The sequence below is a fragment of the Haliaeetus leucocephalus genome, unplaced genomic scaffold, assembly GCF_000737465.1.
Source record: "Haliaeetus leucocephalus isolate CR32 unplaced genomic scaffold, Haliaeetus_leucocephalus-4.0 Scaffold165, whole genome shotgun sequence".
Taxonomy (NCBI): domain Eukaryota; kingdom Metazoa; phylum Chordata; class Aves; order Accipitriformes; family Accipitridae; genus Haliaeetus; species Haliaeetus leucocephalus.
In genome coordinates, this window is record NW_010972601.1 from 576,885 (window position 1) to 600,578 (window position 23,694).

Consider the following 23,694-nt stretch of genomic DNA (forward strand, 5'->3'; position numbering starts at 1 on the left):
GGTGCAGGTTTGGCCAACGCGAGGCCTTGGAGGATCGCACGTGCCGAAACAACCGGGTCCGAGTGGGTAAGCTCAGCCTAGGTGATGTTTCCTTTGCTCAAGAAATGGGTTTCGAGTGTGGTAGGTTGTAGAAAACGTGTTTTCTTATCTCTCTGGCTCGCTTAAATCGGCTTTGTTTAGCTAATAGCCTCACACTGGAATAATGCTTTTGTCTGCTTTAATTGCATTCCAGTCCCGTTCACAGCGCTTAGCCAATCATGAGTAAAAAAAACAAAAAACCACTTTCCTAAAATATTTAACATATTAAAAATTTTGCAGGTGTATATTTGTTTAAATATACTTTTATAGCTCTAATCTGTCCTCATTACTAAATGAAGTGCTAAATTTAGCATAAAAGCTGTCAACATGTTCCAATCAACATGTCTTAATGACTGCCAACAAACGGAAGTGAGGCTTTCATGGAAAAAAGCTGAAAAGGTGCAAATGCAGAACAAGATTAGATCAATTGTGTTGATAGAAGTCCGCTGCTCACTGCATTAGGTTACAATTGAAATCAACCCACCATGTTTATGCTATTATTTTAATTGTTAATAGAAATATTGACTAGCTGCGGACAAGGCAACGGTCCTCTGGGGACCTGTTTGTGGTGTTTCCTTTCATTAACGTCTCCCTGTTAGCAACTACATGTTGAGATCTCCCAGCGAGCCATTTTTCAAACCAGTTAACGCGTGCCTTGTTAATTCCATCTAATGGAAGTTTTTAATCAAGATGTCAGACAGTGCTAAATCAAGCACCTCACCAAAGTGCGAAACATGTAATGTCCACATTATTGCCTTTATCAATCAGCTTTCCATTCTTCTAAAAAGAATATTTTCCTCTTTAACCCAGGCTTGTCTAACAGGGCCGGCTTTCATTGAAACAATGTGGACTTCTCTCTCCCCTTTTTTTTTTTTTTTTTTTTTCCTTTCAAGGTGTCCCAGAAGAATCGTTCCTTTATTCCGGCCAGGATTGATGTTAGTGTATTTCCTGCCTACCCTTGCTAAAATATTGGCTGCTATTGGCAGACTTCCAGTTCTTTCACATTCCCCCTTCACACTTTTTAATGGTGGTAGGAATTAACATTTGTGGTTTGGAATATGAGAAATGCATTTTGAAGTGGCACCAGCTGACACCAGGTACAGCTATGGCCCTGAATTTCAAATACTATTGATCATTTACCAGTGAATAGGGAGTTTTCTTGCTCTGCAGACTCTCAGACAGTGCCATGGAGTATCCTTGGTTTGCTTTGCTTTAGGCGTCCTGGCTGCCAATTAGCTTTCAGACCTGAATAAGCTGAAGAGTCTTGTTCTCAGTTTAAGAAAGATGAGAAATAGCAATGACTGTGTATTTTCCAGATGTCTCATATCTTCTTTTTTTTCAGGTTTTAATTAGAAGTGGAAGGCAGGTCTTTGAAGTATAGGATGGCTACTCATCAGCTTTTACAAACTAGGCAAAAGAAAAAGTCCTCTACGGTAAAGAACTTGAAATGTACTGACAATCTTAGCTCTCAGTTTTGGACCTGGCATGTCTGTGCCTGGTGAGGTGGGAACAGGAACACTTTCTGTTGCTTGTGCTGTTCTTAGTTGGATTATTTCCAATTTAGTGAGTCCAGGAAGATACAGCATGGGGCTTTGACATGTATTTGACTAAATAAATGTAGGCTCATTAGGTGTGCACAGAGCCTTATTAGCAGGAAGAAAAGCAACGAACTAATGGAGTAACTAAATGTAGTATACTTTCCGCTGAGATTGTTCATGTTAAAATCAGTGTTTAGTACTTAAATCCTCTCCAATCATAGACGTGTACTGTTTACAACTCTGCATTAAAATCACTCTGAAAACTAGGTCTGCGTACAGCATTGACAGACTCAGTCTGCTGTCAGAACCACTGGTACAGCAGTGAATGCCCCAGCAGCACTGGCATTTGTTTGACTCCACAATTAACTCTGTAGAGCTAAGCTGGCAGAAAACTATACACTTTTTTTTTTAGGGGTGGTTGTCAGTTAAGTGCAAGCATTGGTGCAGTGGAAGGGGTGGGAACATTCAGCCCTGATAAAAGGGGAGGGAATGACCAACCAATGCAGTCTGTATCTGAGTAAATCATGTCAGATCTATTGATAACTATCCTTAAAACATTTAATCCCACCCATGTTAGACGTGAGTCTTCCCTGTGTAATATGAAGACCAGAGAAATGCTAAAATTACATTTCTAAGTTACTCTCTTTTTCCACCTGTTTCCTAGAGTTGTTTCTAAATATAATCCCTGTGTTACACAAAAACGGTGCTATTTTTGGCTTTACCCTTCTTTTTCAGGAATCAGTGTTATTCCCTGACAAAGTTGCTACTGAGCAGCAGTCTGTGGCGCTGGTGAAAAGACTTCTGGCCATCTCTGTATCCTGTATAACATACATGAGAGGGCTGTTCCCAGAGAGCTCTTACGGAACTCGCTGTTTAGATGGTAACACTTTCAATTTGTGCTGAATTCTTATTTCTACTTGCTATATTTTAGCTATTATATCCCTTAGATGTTAGCTTCCAGCTGCTCACATATGCATGAGTTCAGTTTATTAGGAAGTTAGCTAACAGGCCTTCTCAAGTCTGGATGTACGCAGTGCTTCTGCATCAGACAGAGAGCATAGACAACAACCTAGAGCTATTGGCAACTCATGGCTTTTCTGTTAATGTTTCTTTTGGTTTATAATCATTTATAATCAACCTGACATAACCACATGTTCTCGGGAACCAGAACTTTAACAAAAAAAAGAACTTTAAGAACCAAAGTCTTGTCATAGGATCACAAGAATGAGTGATGCTTTGATTCACTAACATCTTTATGTTCATTCAAGATGTGTTGGTACGGTGTGAAATGTCTCCATACATTCCAATCTGTTCCCATGTTTTCACTTACTCAGTTGACCTGAAACATGGTCACATGTACTTGGTGGACTTGGTTGAGGGCACAGCCAAACTGGCTTTTGATCACCTAACCCTGAAAAGCCACTAGTCTTTCTAATCAAATGGCAGGTCTTTCAAGTGCCTTTTTGATCAGGAATATTAACATCTGGCCTGCTCATGCCTTTGAGGGCTCCTTGGTTGAATCCTGAGGTGGTATTAATTCACCTCTTCATTTGCAGGATGGGTTTCCTCTTGCCACTCTGAATGCCTGAAAACAGAGGTAGAAGGGACTGTGTGGACAAGCTCAACAGAAGTAGTTTATTCTGTGTACAGTCATTTATGTTGTAGGGAGGCTGCTGAAGTCTGAATGCAGAAGTGAAGCTGTTGTTAGGGAATGGTGGAATAGATGGGAGTGGAGAAGAGGAGGGAGGAGAGGACAGAAGCTGCTGGTGTTTTGAAATTAAGCCATAACGCTAGCACTTTTTCTGGGAGAGCCCAGAGCATCTGAGGAAAGTCTTGACATTTGAAAATGCAGCAATAAGCTTGTGTCAGCCCACCTGGGACTCAGTGGAAAACCAACATTTCCACTCAGGAAGGACCTCCAGATAACACATTTTATCCAAAAATGGGAGGGTGACTGGCTTAGTGCCACTGTTTGCCCAACAGCTGTGATAAGGATTGTAACTATGTGCTAAATCTGGTTTTGCAGACCTCTGTCTAAAAATTCTCCGAGAAGATAAAAGCTGTCTGGGATCATTGCAGATAGTCAAGTGGTAAGTGAGTAACAGCGAAACTAAGACAAGATTGTGCTGAACAGCAAGACATCTACCCCTCGCATTCTTCTTCTTCCTGAATTTGAAAATATTGTGCCCAGTAGTGTTATCGACTATGCCAGTGCAACTCCCACTGCCGCAGCATGTGTGCTTGGCCCTGTGCGTAAGCAAGACAGAATTAGCTGACGAAGATCATGTGAGTTGAAGGTCTGTTGAAGTGTTGATTGTAGTGAGCTCGTGGTCAGGCCCCAGAGCACACGCAGGCAGCATAGGTACAGAGAGAGGGTGAAGGAAATAATGAGATTGATTCTTTTGTTGTTTAGTCTATTCTAATTTCACTTTTATAGGGATTCTTGTAGCTTGGTTTTTAGTATGTGCAGTATTTTATCTCCCTGGATATTGTGTGTCTAAGCACCCTACAGCTTTCTTTAGGATACATTTCAGAGTTGGCGTGTTCCCAACAAGCAGCGAGTCTGACTTTGATGTGCTAATGAGATACGTAGCTGCACATCCTTTGACTCAGAGTAAATATCTGACCATTGCTACCTCAAATAATATTTACTACTTTGAGAAAATCCATAGCTGTAAACTATGCATCAGATAACAAAAATTTACAAGACCAGACATGTCAGGCTGCATTCAGATTGAAGTTTCAGCCAAGCTCTGTACAAGGCCGATGGGAAAAAGAGCCATCAGAGATCAAGCTGGGGAGCTAGAGTAGAGCACTGAGCAGAGACCTACTCAGAGCTGGCCTTAGGCCTCAAATTCTGGTCTTTGTCAGGATTTAGGTGGGCTCCAGGCTGACAGGATGTGGCCCTAGAAGTATAAACAATGCACAAATGCAGAAGGGAGGACAGTGCCTTTATGATTGACCTGAAAAGGACTTTACAATCCCAAAATGTTGCTAGCTGTGTTGTCTTAATTCCAGAAAAAAATGCACTTTAAAGTGTATCTAATGAGTGTGTGTTTACAGATCAGGAGATAAATATTGCTGGTTAGTATTAATATGCTTTTTCCTTGGCAGGATTCAAGGTTGTTTTGATGCTTTGGAGAGACAGTATGTAAGTTTTTTCACATTTTTTTAATGGAGTTTCCTATTTCTTCATAAAGAATGGACAAAACTATCTTTCCACTCCAGCTTTATATTTTGGTAGTGATCTTGCATGCACACAACACACATTTACAGCTGTGGGACAGGGGGAAGACCCTGCCCTGAGTATATACATGTGAGATCTGGGATTTTATTCCTTGAGCCCAAATACTGACTGCTGTTGCTCTCTAGGCTTGCCTGTACATGGTGTGTGAACTAATTTGCAGCCTGAAATGGATTTTCCTTAGTTCTGTGTTCTTCATTTGTGTTGTCTAATGTCTGGATAGAGACACTGACAGTCAGAACTGAGGTCTTGATCTCCATGCCTGTTTTCCTGAGAGAGATTCTTCTGTGCTTCTGCTTTCCTTCATCTCCTTCCCCTAGTCTTTTCCCTTCTTATCTTCTTTGACCCTCCTGGCTTTTCTCTGGGGTTCAGAATTTATTACTTTTTTTGGAAGGTAATTCATCAAGTAAGGTATATAACTGGTTCCAGGACAAAATCAGCTAGTAAGTAATCATATTCCTTGCTGATTCTCACATAAAACCAGCTCTGCACAGGAAAAAGCACCAACTGTTGTCATCTCTGTCAGCACTGTTCATCAAACCAGCTCTCATCTAGATCAGATTAAGTGGTGTTAGTTTCGGCACTGATGATCAGATGGGCTCTTAGACATCAGTACAACTGTCAATGTGCATCAGATAATTCAAAATGTTTTGAACTTAGTTTATTGCTTGCTGACAGTTCTAGGAGGTATTTAGTCCTCTGCTATTTATGAGACACATAAATTAATTGTTATTTGACAAGGCTTAAGGAAGAAACAGAGATACTTAACACATGTTGTAGGATTGTTTTCAAGAGGAGTCCCATGTACATTTTCTTGCTGTGGGATAAATGAAATAATACCTTTGGGGAGTTTCATAGCAGAGAGCAAATATTAGTCTTCAGCAGGGATGGGTGCTCTTGTAAAAGAGTTTTAAATCGGCATAGCCTTTGGAGATTTGTTTAGAAAGTGTCCCAAGAGAGAAGTCTGAGCATGCAGTTGTTTTCTTAGGGAACTGCAAGTAAAGCCAAGCAAACTGGCCACTAGGTGTTGCTGATGCTGTACTATGAAGAATCTGCATAGAGGTTTTTAACTCCTAGTTTGTTGAATGTATCTATTCCTTCACTGTATGTAGGTGGTTAGATTTTGATAGGTCTTTCTTTTCCTTTGCTCACTAAGGTTAGATTTTGATTTTGTGTTTTGTTTTGGTTTTCCCTCCTTAGTTACACATTGCTGTCCTCGCAGTAAGTAAACAAATACAAGGCATTTTTCTTCCCCCACCCTGCTTGAAAGATATAGGGCGTCAAAGTTGTGCCAATGTATTTGTGCCTTTTTAAGGGGAAGTCAAAATGCATGTGGCTTTTAATAGAGCTGTCACCTTTCCTAAATATGGTAAATATTCCCACGCAGCCTAGGAAGTTCATATTTTTCTCAGTATGTCAGACTTCCGACTGAGGCCTTGCATGCATCTTTAAACTCCTGGAAGTGCTTTTATGTGCTTCATATCATTGCTTCCTTTAAACTCTTGCCTCCACCCTTGGAAGCTGCTGTGTCTTCGCCATTTCCCCCTGAAGAAGAGTGCTCTTTATTAATCTGATCCTGGAGAAACCACACACTGGTGGTTACAAGGCAAGTCTTTTGCCCTGGTCCTCTGTAAAGCACCAAGAGCTATGCTATGCATCTATTCTGTGCAAAATCTGAGTAGTTAAATCTCAGGCATCAATAGTTGCCTGTGAAGGTTGGAATGGGAATTAACCTCATTCCTCCACAATTACACAGATGAGTGTCTTCTACCTGTCTTTGAAGTGGTAAGTATTGACTGCTGATAGAGGAGGGCTGTTTCTCCATTCCTTTCTCTGATCCCACGCTAAAGATAGTACAATCTCTACTGTAAAGTGAAAATATCATTGTTCAGACACTTTTCACTGGTTCAAGTTATCCAAGGGGAGAATGCCCTCACTGTGCTTTCTTATAACAGATTTACACGAATCCCAAGGAACCGGAGGTAAGAAAGAGTCTTAATTAATCTTTGAGGCAACTGAAGGCATGGGTGAGTAGATCTGTATTCAGAGTGCACTTGTAGGCTTAAATTCTACCCTGACATAGCTGCTTGGTGACCCTGTTTCTCTTCTTCTGCCTTCACTCAAGAATGACAGCTCAGTGAGCTGGATTGTGATCAAACGCTCCTACCAGGCAGTCGGCTTTGGGCCCATCTAGGGCCTCAGGCAGGGATGTTAACAGGCACCTAATGGGCATGTTTGCAATTTTGTTTTCCTTGCCTGAAGAGAAGAAATGGGAAGTTCAAAATAATTCTTTTATGAACCATCTTTTTAACAGTAGTGTTGAGAAGAGAGCTGTTTTTTTCATGCAGAGAGGTTTAGGACAGAAGTTATGAATCACTTCAGACCTGGGATGTATGTGTTGGATAGTGCCTGTCCTTATCCATTCGGTGTTCTCTGTTGTGTTTCTGTTTTGTTTACATCTAGCTGGTGAAGACAGACTGGGTGGTGCGATATATAAGTGAGGTTCTGCATCCATGCTGTCTCTGCAGAGCAGATACAGAGAACGGCTGCAGAATCTTTGCTCACCTGATTACAGTTCTGCTGCGTCGCACCTCAGCATCTGGGGAGACAGCAAGAGATTAGTCCATACCAAGGCTGGGATTTGTAAGGAAGGCTTAGAGTTAAGGGCTCAGCTGAGCTCCTACTAATTGACCTCATTGCCTCTGGAAAGAGTGAATTATAAGCATGGAATTGGACTACAATAGATCCTTTCTCGTGTGGTGAAGTTGTCTGTTCTTCCTAATTATTTCATTCTCTAAAATCATAACAAATCCTTTCCTTTCAAATGGAAAATCATCTAGTTTTTTAATGTCCCTCAGAAAACTCTGAGACCGGTGAAATTCAGCAACTTTTGCCCATGCAGTATTGTTTGTATTTCCTAGTAGGAAGAGTCCTTCAGGCCCTTGTCTCCGTACAGAACACTGGGCCAGGCTTTCTTGTGACACTCCATCACCCTTGAAGCCTCACATTTTTCCTTTTAGTAAGGGAGGACATACGTATGTACGTTGTGATGGTTGGCTGGCCCTGGTGCCTCGTTAGAGGTTTAGGCTGGGGAGTTAGGCCCACAGAGGAAGTGGAAGGAGGAAGCAGGAAGTTTGTCATTTTTTTGTGATTCTTTCAGTGTTAGGTAAGCTGTGGTGGTTAAGAAAATTAGCCAAAGCCCACGCAAGCAATAATAAAGTTAAAGCTGTCATCGTGTCATTAAATTAATGCTGTGCTCTGGCATAAAGTCATGAAAGGACACTGCTAGGTTCAGTGTGCATCTTTATAGTTGTTATTGAAAGAGACCCATTTCTTCTTTTCCCCTCTCTTGTTAAATGTCTAGACAGTGACTGAACTGTATCAATTCAAATTCAAGTACAAAAAGAAGGTGCCCCAGATGGACATCATCAGGTAATGGTTTGGTTTTATTTCTCAGAATTACACTGTGAAAACTGTTTTCTTGAAGCATTAAGAAGAAACTGCACTTTATGATTAGAGCATGTCTGAGTCGCTAAGCAGCTGTAAATATCATCAGAGTTGAGGACAGTTGCCCTACAGGATATGATCTGCTGAGCTGATGAGTAGAAATGCTGTCACGTAGCACAGTGAGGCACTTAAAGTGCACCAGAAGCAAGTTAAGGACAATTTATAGAAATGGTGCCTAATCAGGGTAACGATGCAGAAACCAGCAGCATTGTTGAGCTTGCTACTGTCTCAACTAATAGCTAGTGTTCTTCCACTTTCACAAGATAGCCTTTTTCAGGTTTGACCCCTTTCACCATGATCCTGCACCCACGATTTTTTTTCCTTGGGCATTTGCATACGTGTATTCTGCTTGAGCAGTCTTGCGTGGGTGACCAGAGAGAACTTTCGCTTATGATGCCTGAGTTGATGCTGCAAAATATGTGGCAGGAAGCAGCAGCTTTTTGCATCTTTTTGGCTCTCTCTGTCTGTTAGATATTTTAAAGCTGTGTTTAGTAGGCCATAATCCTGTGTAGTTTAAACTAAATACTATCAAAGGCCATTGGCTATAACCAAAGCAAAGAAAAATAATTAACCCATTTTTAGTTTGCTTCTGCAGTTGCCATTGTTGAAAGATGGATCTTTGGGCCTTGGAACCTGCCTGTACAGCAAGAGAGCTCTGCTGTCCCATATGCTCCTCAGGAAGCCCCTCTGCAATGCTCCTGTAGTGTGCCATTTGCTGCTCTTTCACTAAACACATCCAAATAATTTGTAGTATGTGGCAAAATGATTTTCTGTTGGGAAAATCTGAACTATGTCTGAGCCTAGAGTGTCCTGTTGACTGTACCCTCTGTTTCTGCTTTGAAGCTGCTGTCAGTTGTCCTCACAACATTGAGGGAAAGAGGAGACCTTTGGGATCTGAAAGATAATAGATAGCTCTTGAGTAGTTTGATTTTTTTAATCAGCCTTACTCAGATCAGTCATTAGTTGCTAGAAATAACAACAGTCCCCAAATGGAATGCAGCATCCCTTGGTGTCCATCGTACTGGCCAAGAAGAGGCTAAGTAATCTTGCTGTTGTGTTTATATCTGCTCTGTCAAAATCTTATTGCTGCTCTGAGGCTTCAAAGCCCATGGCATCGGGTTCCTGGGCTCTGTTCTGTTTCCTTGGTGAATGACACTGCATGTACCTGCAGTCGTTAGTAAACTGAAGTTCTGGCATTGATCAGAGTGTTGTGTCATCTTTGCTATCAGCTCCTTCAGCTGATAAAACTGCTTTTGCACACCTGCAAGGTTTATTGTCATGTTCCATGAGAGATGTTTTGTGGGTCTGCATCATTGTATCTGAGTGGTAAAGGGAAACTTTCTCCTAAATGGTCTCTGCCTTATTTTAGATGGATTTTGGAGGAATTCCTTGCCATGGATCCCAGTCCTTCAGAGAGGTTCAGTTCCTCAGCTTTTACCTTTTGACACATTCCTGCATCAAACCCACAATGTTACTCCCATACTGAACCAGTGTTTGACCTGTTAACTCCTATGGAAGTCTCATCTCTTTTTTGCTTATACTCTTTCCCCATACCATTTCTATTCTGCTAATCCCGAGACTTGTAAAGGTGATGTGTAAGAGAAGGCCTACTTTCTCTTTACTCCACCTTAGGCATTGCGAGCATTTGTCCTCTCACTTGATGTGCATTTCTGAACATACAGGATTTAATTTAAATGGCACAGTGTGCTCAGCACAGAGTTTTGCTGTTGGCAGTTTGGAGCCTACCAAACCATACCCTGCATACCCTGGGAATTGAAGCTGTTCAACAGCCACTCCGTTTTCATAACGAGCCAAGAAGTTTCAACTGGAAGGGGAGATCAGTCCTAATGAAGCTCTTCCTTCCAGTGATTTATTCAGTCCTATTCAGCCCTGGGATCCTCTCTGCTCTCTTAGCTTACTTACTGCTTTTGAAGCAATTTAGGATGATTGTATCAGGGACCATCCAGCCTGTATAGAGTTTCATTCACCTGCCAGTGGTCTTCCAAAGATGTAGTGAAGGAATTACATTCTTTTTATGGCCCCTTCTTATTGAAAGTTAAGGAAGTTTAGGTTCCTTAGTCACGCAGTGATTCATCTAGTCCATCTTCAACCATCTAAAGTAGATGGCTGATCTAAGTTACTCATCTCATCTACCTCTGTAGTCAAGAGAAACAAACTCCTCCAGAGGGCGATTCATCCCACTTCTGTTATACTTTTATCTCAGTCTAGACTGCTTGCTTAGACTAGCCAGCTGACATTTGGATGGGTGAAGGAGGTGAGAGGAATGCCCCTTAGTCACTTTTGAAAAATGTGCTTCTGAGCTAGTTTTTCTTACATGGAATTGAAGTGAGAACACGCAATTCGCTTCTCTTCAAACTGCAAAATGGACTTGAAAATAGCCCCTGTGATGAATCGGCTTTATATGGGATTCTCACCTCATTCCTCTCATTCCTGAAATTGCTTAGGTGAAAGGCACTTGTTTTATGGTCCTTTGATCCAATTTAATCATGTTCAAACAAGTGAGTCATGACATTTGTATAATGGGGTCCATTGCCCCAGCTACGAAGTCTGTTCAAATGTAAATGCCATGCCTCTTAGTTTAGAGCTGTTGTTTTGCTGATGCCACCCCATCCCTGGAGTCTGTTTCACTTCCCTGTTTATCTGGAAATTACATAAAGGCATTGTAGCTTTGTGCTGGTGGTTTCAGACAAGTCAGTGGGTGCTCTGTATTTGTAATTAGATTGTGAATATTCATGACTGAGGAAAACAAATCTGTTATTCTTCTTCCAATTATAGCAACCAAATGAACTTTGTGAATGGGGTGTGCAGCAAGGATGTTAAACAGGCCAGCAGGCTCCTGATCCGTAAACTGTACCTGTTAATGCAAAACCTTGGACCGCTTCCCAATGACATTACCCTGACCATGAAACTCCTCTACTACAATGATGGTAGGTGGAGAACAGTGTGTGCTGTGGGGAAAAATTCCCTTTCCATCAGTTTCTGTAATAATTGTGAGCCCCTATAAAGTAAATAAAGCATAGAAAGGTGAAGCGGTAGAAGCTGTTAGCTGATAACAGTGAGAAATGGTATAAAACATAATAAAGCCTTCTGACACACAGGGATGGCAGATGCTTTTTAAGAAAAGTTTGAGCATCTGTGTAAGACATACAGCCATGCAGTGTGAAAAGGAGACATCCTTCTCCTTCACTGTTGTTTTTTGGTTTTGTTTTTTTAAGGAACAGGCAGTGTCAGGTTCTGCTCCAGAAAGTTGACCGCATTAATGGTCTCTCAGCATCCTAAAGTCATTCTTTCTTTGAGCTTCCTGATGACATTTGCTCAGCTCATTTTTATCTTTGAATTCTCTCCCTTCTTCCTGAAAAAAACCACCAGAATATTTTTAGTAGTTGGTGTTGTTACTCAAGGCTGGTATACACTTGTTCTTTGTAAATCAGACTAAGGAGAGATGGAACTTGATTTCTCTGACTTCAGTGGGTTCTTTCTCCCTGTTGTAGTAACTCCCAAAGATTACCAGCCTCCTGGCTTTAAGGAAGATGGCAGCCCTGGTGACCTGTTTTTCGATGGCGATCCTGTCAACCTGAAAGTAGGGTCAGTCTCTACTGGCTTCCACCTCATGAAAGTGAGAGTGACAACTGAAAAGAAAAGAATGGGAACTGTTGAAAGCAACCTGCTCCAGAATAATAGCCCTACGGAGATCTCACATCAAGGGTTAGACTATGATGAAGAGGAAGAAGAGGGCAGTACAAAGGTATAGAAATAGCTCTATTTGTTTTTTGCTAGAGGAATGGAGTTTATCTAGCAAAACTCTCCTTAAAAGAAACGTTTTTTTCAGAATCCTAAGGATTTGATAAGGGTTTAATAAGGGTTTCAGCTTGCGTTGGGCAGCAGTGCTACAGCGGATTGAACGCCAAGGCTGGAAATCCATAGACATAAAGTGAATTTCATTCCAGCATATCCACTGATTTACTGAGTCTAGTGTGTTCCCCCAGAAGAGGGCAGTGATTGTACAGAGAGACCCAACACATGCGCGTGCACACACACACAAGCGCGCGCACACACACACACGCACACTTATACACAGACATGCACAAAATGGAGAAAATTGCAAACAGTTTTGCATCTCCACTTGACATTTCTCAGGACTAAGCCATGTTCCACTGTGTAGTTAGGTGGGATTCCTTCCATTTTGCTCTAGCCATCTAAAAATTGTGTGTTGTGTCTAATTTCTCTAGCCCCCCTCTGCACTTAGTGAAGGAGGAGGCATCTGTAGCAGGTAATTCTGATATTTTCCTTAGACATCAAGGTAGGCTGGAATGAATGGTCCTCTGCTGGAGCCTCTCTCCAAAATGACAGAAGGGGCAGCCTGGACTGGTAGCTCAGACTTGACAATTTAATTTTAGGTGGTCAGTGTCAGGGAGTAAACCCCAGCATAACTAACTCCTGAAGATAGGAAGCCATTTAGGTTGGAATTCTGTCTTGTCTTAGAAAATTTCTCACCTGAAAGACCTGTGTCTTCTCCATTTCCCCCTGAGGAAGAGTGCTTGGGAGAAGGAAGGCCTGGACACTGAGGAGCTGTGAAAATCTCATCCCTATTAGTGTTGGGTTTGTGGATTTACCAACTGGGCATATTTTTTAGGTTATTCTATTAAGACAAAACATCATTTTCTTTACAGAATCACCCTCTCCCTCTCAGAGCAGATTCAAGTGAGCATGGAAAGGACAAAAGTGATCCCCACCCAGGCTGGAAAACGGAAGCATCTTCTTTTTACCTTCAAGATACAGGTAAACACCCAGTTTCAAAACTGAAGGAGCTTGTGCTCATGACTGTATCCTAGCATAATATTTAGGTTTTTTCACTTACTTTGAAATGGATGAAGAGAGTTTGTCAGGCTGTTTGAATTTTGTATCAGATCAGATTGAACTATAATAGAGGGCTTGTTGTATATGCTTGGTTTCTTAAGAGAAACATTCAAATTTTTATCAATATCTTTCCACCTCTTTATCTCAGCAGTTTTTTTTCAGATATGGAGGAAATGCACAGTTCATCAATACCGAGTTACATTATCTACATTTTCGCCAAAGCTCTTTTCCTTTAGCTGTTACAGTATGATTTTGCCAATGACTTCCATATGTGAAAACATACATGAAGATACATGGAAAAAAGCCTTTTCTCTCACTTCAATCAACCTAGCTTCTGATATACCATGCTGTATTTGACCTTTGAGGCTCTCAGATATAGGCTGTGGAACAATACCATCTAGTGACAAAATGGTAAATAGCATTCCTGAGATCCCCAAGCAGTGGAATAAAGCAGCTTGTCTGCCTATGAAGTCACCTTTTCAGGTCTTTCTCCTGCAGATTCTCCGATGACTAATACGGGGTGAACTCATACTGCCACCTTTTCCACTCTGGGAATATTAACAGGACCTTCCTCCTCTAACCAGTTGCCTATCTTCATGAAACTGAGGCGCTTTGGGACTCCCCATCAAATTTTATTGAAACTGTCTAATAAGGTCAATAGTTATTGGTCAGGGTACAGCTCCCTTCCTTCCCCATACACATACACACACTTGGATAGACCACATGCAGGCACAGGTTAAAATCGAGCTTAAGTATAATTGATAGGAGCTGCTGCAAGTGTTACACATTCAGCTGACAGTTTATTCTGAAATCTCTGTTTCCAGGAATAAACTGCCAGTGTTGGCAGTGCCTGAGAGCAAAGGTTACACAATTTCAGATCAGGCATGGGATTTTGCTACAGTGATTTAGTCAGGCTTCTGGATTTTTATTTTTTTTCAATTAAATACAGGGGTTTAACTTTGGAGCTAATTTTGATTCAATGTTTGGATTGTAGGTGGAAAGAAGAAGACAGGAATAAATGAGATGGTCAGGATGCCTTGCTCAAGGGCATCTCAGCAGGTGAGGAAATTTTAGTGGCTCTAAGATACACCAGGCAAGGTGGAATTCATTGCCATGGAACTTTATGTCATCTAGGATGGCACAAGATTCAACTAACCTTAGTGGATTTATTGTACAGTACCACAATACATAGAGGCTACAAAGTTTTAGGGCACAGGGATATAAGCATGAACTGGAAGCATTTAGGAGAAAACTTTCCATGGCCAGCTTATTTCATACATCCAGTACAAGAATTTTGTACTGTTCTTTGGAGTTGGCACTTGTGAATTACACATGCAGACTAAACGTATTGGTGTCCCAACCAGGCTGGTTTACCTGTGTGTGTTTTTGGATTAAGGTTCTGAAATCACCACCCTGTTTTAGGTTTGAAGGGTGTGTTTGTCTGTTGCCTAACATGGTCTTCACTTCTCCTTTCTTGCTTCCAGACTATCTTTACATGTGAGTCACAGGTACCTACTGGATTCTATCCCTTTTTGGCTGCCTCTCTAGGATAGAAAGAATTATCCCCTGGAGATGCTGATCTCTTTTTCAGAGGTTGTTGGGGTAACCCAAAGAACTAGGGTAGACCAGACATGTAATTTTAGACAAGTAAAGTTATGTGAAATTAATTCCATCCTGAAGGCTGCCCAGGCCAAACCCTGAGTCAGAATCAGAGCTCAAATTCATGGGCTTGTGCAGAGGTTTTTTCAGTGACAGGGCAAATCTCTGAATACCACCAGACTTGCCACTTGATCCTCCTCCCATTCAAATTAGTTGAAAATCGTGTGAGCTTGAATGTTCAGAAGCTGAATCTTTACAGGATAAGTTAATGAGGGTAGGAAATTGCTACTAAAATTTTCCCCGCCTCTGTTGAAAAGAATCCCGGGGTGTCTAACCCAGACAGCAACTGGAGACTACAACTTAACGTGTCATTCAAAAGGCATCTGTGAAGTATTTGCCTTGACTCTGGATCTTAGAAATGAACTTCTGTGCCTAGGCTGGTATTTTTCAAACTTTAACCACATTTTTTTTTGTGTCACATCCTCCAGTTTCCTTCTGATCATTGTTTGTTCTGTCGTCTGTGTGAAAACAGGAGCGTTTTTTGTTTGTAGCTCATGGTTGTCCCACTGATTCATGCTCTGACATTCTTTCGGGTCTGTCACGATTGTAAGCAGAGCACCAGACACCTCTCTCTTGCAGCATGTGAATTTCATTAGAATATGGTAGCAATAGTGAGAGTGTTTGAAGGTGGTGGAAACAGCATTAGTTGCTGAAAAATGGAAGAGTCACTTTATCCATTGTGTACTTCCAAAGACTTAAAAAAGAAAAAAAAAATATTCCAAGCCTCTGCCTGGTAGATTCTTCATGGCAGAGGGTTTTTTTTAATGTATTCTTTGATACTATTTTTTAAACCATCATAGCTTAGAAGTTGGCTAATATTTCAGTCATTTTAGGGAAAAACAAAGTCAAGTCACTAGTTAAAAAGTGCAGATCATCATTGTAAAGCCAGCACTAATAAAAATTTGACACTATTTTCCATATGAGAGGGACTTTCCCTTCTTTTCTGAGGGAAGTGGTTAAAACAAATGACCATTGTATATTCCGCTTGAATCAGGAAGCCAAGCTGGTGAGTGAAGTCTGTCTTAAAAAATGAGGACAAGCTTGGGTGGATGGGAAGTATGAGTTAGGTATTATCTAACAGGGTCAAATATAGTTAAGCTGGGTGGAAGTAGTCCTGTTGGGATATGAATGCAAACACCTTGTTGCTATCCAGCCAAGTAATGGCATTTTCATACTGTCAGGTGTTTTCAGAGAAGCTCTCTGCTTTAAAGAGCTATAAGGTGTTCAAAGTGACTTGTTCTATCCTGGATTTCAGAGTTTAATTAGCATGGTGTGTGAAGGGCCTTGGGGAACAACATAGCCTTAGCCATGGAGGTCTCCCTTTACTGAGACAGAGATGAGCCCTCAGATTTGCAGTACTAGTGCGTGACACTGTTAGGTTTCCATCAGAAGAAGTTTGCCTTCAACTAGCTTACTGAATGATTGCTCACGTACCAGCACTACTGTAAGGGAGCGAGCAAGACTGGGTGGCAAGGAACGGGCAAAAAGGGTCTGAGAAGGAGACATGCCCTTCTGGTGGCAACACAGTGTTAGCTGTTCAGCTGTCCATGGAGCAGCACCTCAGGGTTTAAAGGTGCTCTCTGTACAGTTAAATGTTCAGGCCAAGATTTTCAAAACTAACTAAAACAATTTGCAGTGTCCCAGAATTTGATGTCTGTACAAGGATTTAATATTCAAGAAGTGCTGAGTTCAGAAATGGTACCCACAGTCACAAGTTGCTTTTGGAAATGTGGACGAGCCCATTACTGCTCTTCACCTGAAGTGAGCTGCTTTATTCCTTCTGATTCCTTGGTTATCAAAAATAAAAACTGTGCTGTTGGAACTGAGTTTATTGGTCATTATCTTCCTGACCTATAGCTCTTCAGGAAAACCAGGAATGAAAGTATTAAAGGCTTATTTTTATCTAATCGACATAGGAGAGGCAAAGGATGCAGATCTGCCAAAAGAGAAGCAGCTATTCCTGTCCAGTTAGAACTGTAACTGGCCTATAGTAATGGCCATGGAGAGTCTCTGACAGAGGGCTTTTCAGATTGGAGGAAAATTTACATGCACTCAACTGGCTTGTTATCTGCAATCTCATGATTGATGATACTTAGGATCAAATGAGAGATTGCCCTTTCCCAGCAAAGCATCTCTGTACTTAATCATCCAGAGTTAGACACCAGCATGTAAATTAGCCTACCTCTGCTGACTTCAGGAGAGTTTTTCTGATTGCATCAGCCAAAGATTTGGCCCAGTGTGCTATCTTTATGCGCCTTGCTACTTTCCACTGGCATTCTAGGAGTTGTGAAGATTTGGGTAGAATAGGGAATTGCTGCCCATTGGTTTAGCTTATAGGAATCTGCTGATGAGAATGGCTTCCTGCATTGAACTTAAGATAACTTTTTGAATTCTTCAGCATCCTCCTTTATCGTCTTATGAATCCTTTAATGTTCTTATCCTGCAAATTGATTTTGGTCAGCTTTGTCTTCATGTAAGCAAATGTGTTGCAGTGGAATGAGTTTGGAATTAAACAGAACTAGAAGATGAGTAAAATCTGACCATGTGGACGCCTCTGCAGGCTTTTATCTCCCATCAGGAAGCTGTGGGCTGAAGTTCTGGGGTGGTCCTTAGAGCACAGTCTCACTGCACCGTGAAGCAGCCACGCAGAGAGCCCTGAATCGCCCCTGACGGAGCCTGCGCCAGAGCTGGAAGTGGTGTGGCCGTATCAGCACAGCAGAAGTCAGCTCTGCCTCCCAAGTTTCTGGCTTCATTAGCTAGCGCCAGACACTGCTTAAGCTGCTAGACTGGCTGTGCTTATGCTACTAGACTGCTGTGGGACATGAGGAAGTGTGTTGACACTTGGCATTGCGTGGACATACCAGTTTGAATCAATGATAGCTCAGGGATCTCTGCACTGGGATTCACTGCCTGCTGTAGGCATACTCCTGCCATGCAGATTAGCTCTCTTAACTGGAGCTGTCTGAAAGTTATATGTCTAGGGAGAGATTTCATACCTAAATATTGTAAATCAGTGCTGGTTTAGACCTTAGAGGATAGCCTGTCTCGCCTCCAGCTGCTGCTCCTCCTTGGCTACCTGGCCATGTCCTCTTTCTCAGAGGGACTGTGGCAGCGATAGAAGCCAGTGTGAACACAGTCTTTCATGGATGACACATTGCGAGTAGTATCTGCCGTGTTTGCCAGTGATCAGTGTCCTGTTGGTGCCCAGGGTCGTGGTCATCCTGATGGAGATTCTTGTGCTTTCCGTGTTTTACACAGCTTCTGTCTGAAAGTGAAGGTCAGCACAAGTGGATTCAATTGCAGAACAGCTTGGAGATCAAGACCTTTGTTGTCTGATTTTTCCCAGGCAAACCACTTTTAAAATTGCCATGACAGAAAACAGTTGAAGGGTGAAGCCTACCATTTGCAGAGCAATAGGAAAGCATTTTTCTGTGGCAATGTCATTATCTTGAACTTTTGCAGAAAAGAAAAAAAAAAGAAAGGTTTATCTCTAACTGTCTATCAAGAGAGCTATATCTGATGAGAAGTTCCCAGAACATTTTCTCCTCCAAACCAGCTGAGGCTACACAGACCCAAACAATGAAGAGAGAAAGACTCGGAGATGAGCTTGCCTCTCTCCTTCCTGTGAGCTCAGGCCATTCTGGGAGGAGTGAGACAGGGAGGTCAGGAAATTCCTGGCTTCTCTCAATTCACATCAGATCCTTAGCTGTATCTTGGGACCATTCATCCCTTGCATGAGTTATCCCTGTCTAGTGTGCAGGAAACAGTTTCCTAGTGATCTCTTCACTCAGAGGTGAGGCCCATCACCCCGCAGATCCGGGGAGATTTAACCCTTGCACCCTCAGATTCTCTGGCAGCTACCTCAGGAACATCCACAGGAAGATGTGAAGCTTCTGCACTGGCTGCCTTTACTTATGTTCATAATGTACATGCTAGCAACCAGACCCTCTAGAGAAATCTGCATAAATTAAGGTTGGACACATCTAATATCCCATGAGGGACTAAGCTGGGTAGCAGCCTAGTATGTAGAAGGAGTGTCCATTGCTTTTCACCTCCTCGGTTACAATGCTGTAATCTTACAGGGGAAGGCTTCTGGTTTGGGGAGGCATATCAGATTGTGTTCCAGCAATCAGAATGGCCGGCATGGCAGTGTACAGTGTGATTGAAGGCCCTGGAAGAGATTATAAGGATGGATAAATTTTTTTCAACAGGTATTTTTGAAGAAGTTTTTTTTTACACTCTGGAAAAATCTGTTCATTAGTCCTTTAAATGCTACAGGATACATGAGGTACAGAGTAGGCCTGTGAGACTTCCAGTTTGTGAAAAAGAAATTGCGTTGAATGTCAAAGATTTTAACAGTGAGCTATGGAAAGGAAGAGGACTAGTGGTAGTCAGTGATGTGTTGGCATGGCTTCCTGGGGACAAAAATGTGGCAAGCTTCCACAGAAGCACCACAGTGAGTGTCTTTCATTCTTCCACCTGCGTAAATTGGCTTTCATGCTAACCAGCATGATTCTCCTCTACTTGTACAGATGAAAACCAGGATTAATTCCACTGATGTCAGTGTGATCACTTTAATGGAAACTGATACGACACCAGTGCTGAGCCCTCTGTCGAGCGTTTAACCACTGTGCCGCCTTCAGAGAATCGCTGAAGGACAACTGGAGATTGTCACGTCCAACCTACCTGCTCAAAGTAGGGTGAAATGGAGCAGGTTTCTCAAGACCTTGTCCAGTCAGGTGTTGAATATTTCCAAGGATGGAGACTCCACAACCTCCCTGGACAACTTGTGCCAGTATTGGATTGCCTTCACAGTAAAAAAAAAGTTTGTCCTTATGTTTAAATGGAATTTCCTGTATTTCAGTTTGTGTCCATTTCCTCTTATCCTTTCACTGGACACCATGATGTACATTGTGAACCTTGATTTTTGCTGTGCTTGGAAAGCATGGAGCAGCCAACTGTCAGTGAGTAGATGGGAATTATTGCCGTCAACCGGATCAGTTTAAAGAGTCACTGACTTGATTTTTGAAAGTGGCAAGCATTTGCTGTGCTATCAAGTCAATGTTAGCTGCAGCTGAAATCACAGGATACATCAGGCACTGGCTCTCTCTGATTAGTTTCATGATGATGATAGACGTCCCCTGCAGGTACTGTTTATTGTCCTGGCACCTGAGGATCGTTTTGCCTTATTTCAGCAGTTGAGTCTTGTATCTCAGTCCTTATTCTTCTAGCTTGCTTGATGGAACTGGACTTCTTTTGACATTAATGTGCTTCTGAATTTGTCAAGATAGTTATAAGGTACCAAACTAAACACTCCTGTGTCCCTGACAAAGGGAACTCTTCTGAGGGCATAAAATTTGCCAAGTGCCAAACCTCAGCATGGGGCAGGCCACAGACAAAAAGGGACACAGTTGAATGCTCTTGTGCAATTTTAGCTTTTCTACATAGGATGCCTTGGGAAGCAAAACACATGTCAAAAGAGCTGTAAATTTGCTTCGATTTATGCTGGGAATTCTTGGCTGGAATACATGGGGACACTGGGGATTGAAAATTGCAGAGCACAAAACTAGGTCCTGATTTTGTCTATCTAAGAATAGCAGTGTAGCTGTGGTCTGCTCATTCTGTTTCATCCACCAGTCTGCCTTGGGAAGGCTTTAATCTAAGTCTAATCTATTTTTAGCCTGATATCTTCTCCAGACAATGTGCAGCTGTCCTGTTAGTTTTATGCCAGAAATTAGTAACACTTGTATGATTCACAAGTTAGCTGTATTTTTACAGAAAAATTCTGCAGCAACATACTACTTTTCCACATGTAGTGCAGTGTTGTAAAACAGGAGATTCAAACTCACTGTGTGTTCATGGTATGACCTCGATCCAAAACTACATCTTGGACTCAGAGTCAGGAGGTCACGGGTCTGTTCCTCTCTTTGCTACTTGATCTGGACTTGTCCCACCTGTCCCGTAGTCAGCATGGTCCCTTTGCAGGGTAAGCGTGCGAGGGCCTGCGCCTTGTCCTATGTGCTTTTATAGCACCTGGCTCCTCAGTGAGCCAAGTGCCTGTAGTGGTTGTGTAAGACAAACAACATTTATACAGCGCAAGCTCTCCCATCAGTTAGTCTAAGTCAAGTACATGGGAAAAATTAGAATTAATCAACTTCTGGAGGCTTTGATTGTATGTTTAGTCAATGGGAGGGATTTCCTGCTTTTCACCACACCGTTTAAGAGGTTTACTTTCTGGTTAAAGTCAAATAAACATAAGTAGGATCTGACTTAATCCCATTTAGAGCAACATTTCTGGGGAAGAAGCTTGAGTGTTTGGTAAAGGATGGGACCTGGAAGTTGGACCTGGGGTCTGTTCCTGGCTCTGAGTTCCTACATGAACTTGTAGCCTGGCAGGGGCAGGACAGGACATGTTGGCTTTGGTGAAATACGTCACACAGTTGACATCTTATTCATTCAATAGATGAATAGTGCCTGCCTAGAGCACTGGATGGCTTGCATAGATGTTTTTACTCTTCTCATCTCAGGTTAGGTGGTCATGCTGCCTGTGGTAGAGGGGAGGAAAACTGTGGGAGAGTTGCAGTGGACTCTGCGTGAGCAGCTGCTCATTGTGGCTATTTCTCCTGCTCAAAGGTATCCCATCCATGCAGAAAATTTAGGAGGAATAGCAAAGGGGTAAAAACTTTACTGAGTAGTTGTCTGTGCTGCAGAAGATCCATTCCTCAACGGAGGAAATAAAAGCACTGACTCTAGCTGATGCTCTCTTTATGCAGTTTAGGCTAAAATAGAAGGAGAGCTGCCTTATTCAGGTGACTGGGGGCTGGGAGACTGGGGATCATCACTTTGCTTTATTGTGTGGCCAGCAGGACAGGGTACAAACCCTGCAGCTGTGTTAGCACTGGAGAGTTTCTGGATGCAGTGTTTTCCCCCCTCTGGGTCCTTTACTTCAAAAAAGGAAGCAGACAGGTTAAGACGATGCCAGGGAGAGGAAAGTAAATAACTGCCTAAAATGCCAGTTTGAGCAGCTGGATATCAGGTCAGGAGCTGTAACACAGAGATCCACTCATCACTCTTTCCTCAAGCGAATATGCCTTGGGCAGCATTGGAAGTTTTGTCAGCCTGAGTGTGCAGGGTGAAGGAGAACCTGCCCATCCCACTTTGGCAGATTCTTGTTTTCTGTTTTTATGGAAAGGAAATTGTACTTTCTGCATTAAGCAATATTTTATTGCTCATAATGAAGAGGAGGGAAGAGGGGAGGAAAAACAATTTGAAACATGATAGAGAGGCGAAGTGAGGTTGTTTCAAACTATTTTGCTGTTCATCCATAATCAGAGTTATTTCACACATTAGAAAGACCATTGCTATGTAGAGATTACCGAAGCCTCATACCAAGGTCAGATAGAAAGAAAGCCTTGATGACGTGAGTGGGGAATTCTATAATGACCACATCTTGTAATCTGGAGACCTTGTGCTTGTCTCCAGGATGCATTCTGGAATAGCTCTTTATTAACTCCTTGTGTTTATCCTGCTTCAGTTTCGGGATTCCTCATGTTTTATGGTGGAACTGGAGTAAGGTACTCCTGTTTTGGAGCAGGAATTCGGTTAGCACTCTTTTCCCTCTTCATTCACCTTACTTTCATCCAAATGAACTTTCTTTTGGAGGCAAAGTTGAAGCAGTGTGCTGTGATGTGTCCCTTCAGCTCAGTTCCAGTGAGAGCAAGAGAGGTTACATTGCTAGACTGTGTGCTTTGTCCCTTCTGGGTGGGCAACAACACACGTTACTCTCTGTAGCTCCAGATTATCATTGTAAAAATGCAAATATGTTAAGTAATAATGAGAAAAAGTCAGTTTGTCACTTGGCACAGCCAACACTTCAACTGTTGTTCTGGCTGTCCGTCTCTCTGTGGTTTGTCCGAATTGCCTGTACTGTTGACCCATTTATATTCTAACATATATTTATCCATGTTTTTTAACCTTTTGGTTTGTAGGCCCCTGAATATTTTGGAGGGAGGTTTGTGTCTTTCTAGAGGGAAGTTAAGCCTCTTGGAAAAAAGCTTGCTTTGATCAGTTATTTTTCACAGACTCAGGTAGTCTTTGAAGTCTGAGATTGACCAACTCGCGTTGAAATTCCCTGATGTACAAATAGAGGTACTGTATGTCTCCTCCCGGAAGGCTGTTTCCAGTGACCACAGATTTGACATACATGCCCCCCGCTTTTAAATACTTTTATGATTATTTCAGGTTGGTGAAACAGACTATGCCATATAAGCTATTGTATTTCTCAAAGGTCTCCTTGCTCCTGGTGTTTTCTGTTGGTGGTGGGAAGATGGGTACTGTTCCTTGTGCCACCAAAACCATTCTCTGTCCCTGAAGCTGAACCTGTTGCTTTCACGAATCTTACAGTCCCAGTTCCATCCAGCATTCCAGTTTTGATTCCTTGCCTAATTACTTTGCTGGAGAACAGGATCACACTGAACAAACCCAAGAGGATCCAGGAAAACACATTGTAGTTTTGGAAGTTGTATTTCTTGACTCATCTAGCAGGAGCCTGTACCGTGAGAATGATCACTGTTTCTGATGGTTCTTACAGATAAGCTGCCTGAACCTTGCATTTAGCCAGGAAGAGGTAATAGGACCCAAGAAGAAAAGGAAGGTCAGTGAACCAGAGAAGCTGCTTCTGGAAGGCAGGAAATGATGTTCATTCTGACACATTTTAGAAGGTGTGAGTTCACATTGTCATCTGGCTAGTAAAGACCTTTACTCTCTTCCAATATTTAACTCTTCCACCTA

General features: G+C 42.1%; 1 protein-coding gene across 1 annotated transcript; it reads left to right on the plus strand.

Annotated features, from left to right (window-relative positions):
- The first annotated feature begins 1,420 nt into the window (after nt 1–1,420).
- HORMAD2 (HORMA domain containing 2) lies at nt 1,421–23,599 on the plus strand. Its single transcript, XM_010563342.1, has 12 exons — nt 1,421–1,511; nt 2,352–2,496; nt 3,643–3,706; nt 4,731–4,767; nt 6,061–6,081; nt 6,816–6,842; nt 8,225–8,292; nt 11,164–11,315; nt 11,880–12,133; nt 13,059–13,167; nt 14,240–14,304; nt 23,495–23,599. The coding sequence occupies exons 1-12, from the start codon at nt 1,461–1,463 to the stop codon at nt 23,597–23,599; spliced, it is 1,098 nt and encodes a 365-aa protein (XP_010561644.1). The 5' UTR covers nt 1,421–1,460.
- The last annotated feature ends 95 nt before the right edge of the window (nt 23,600–23,694 follow it).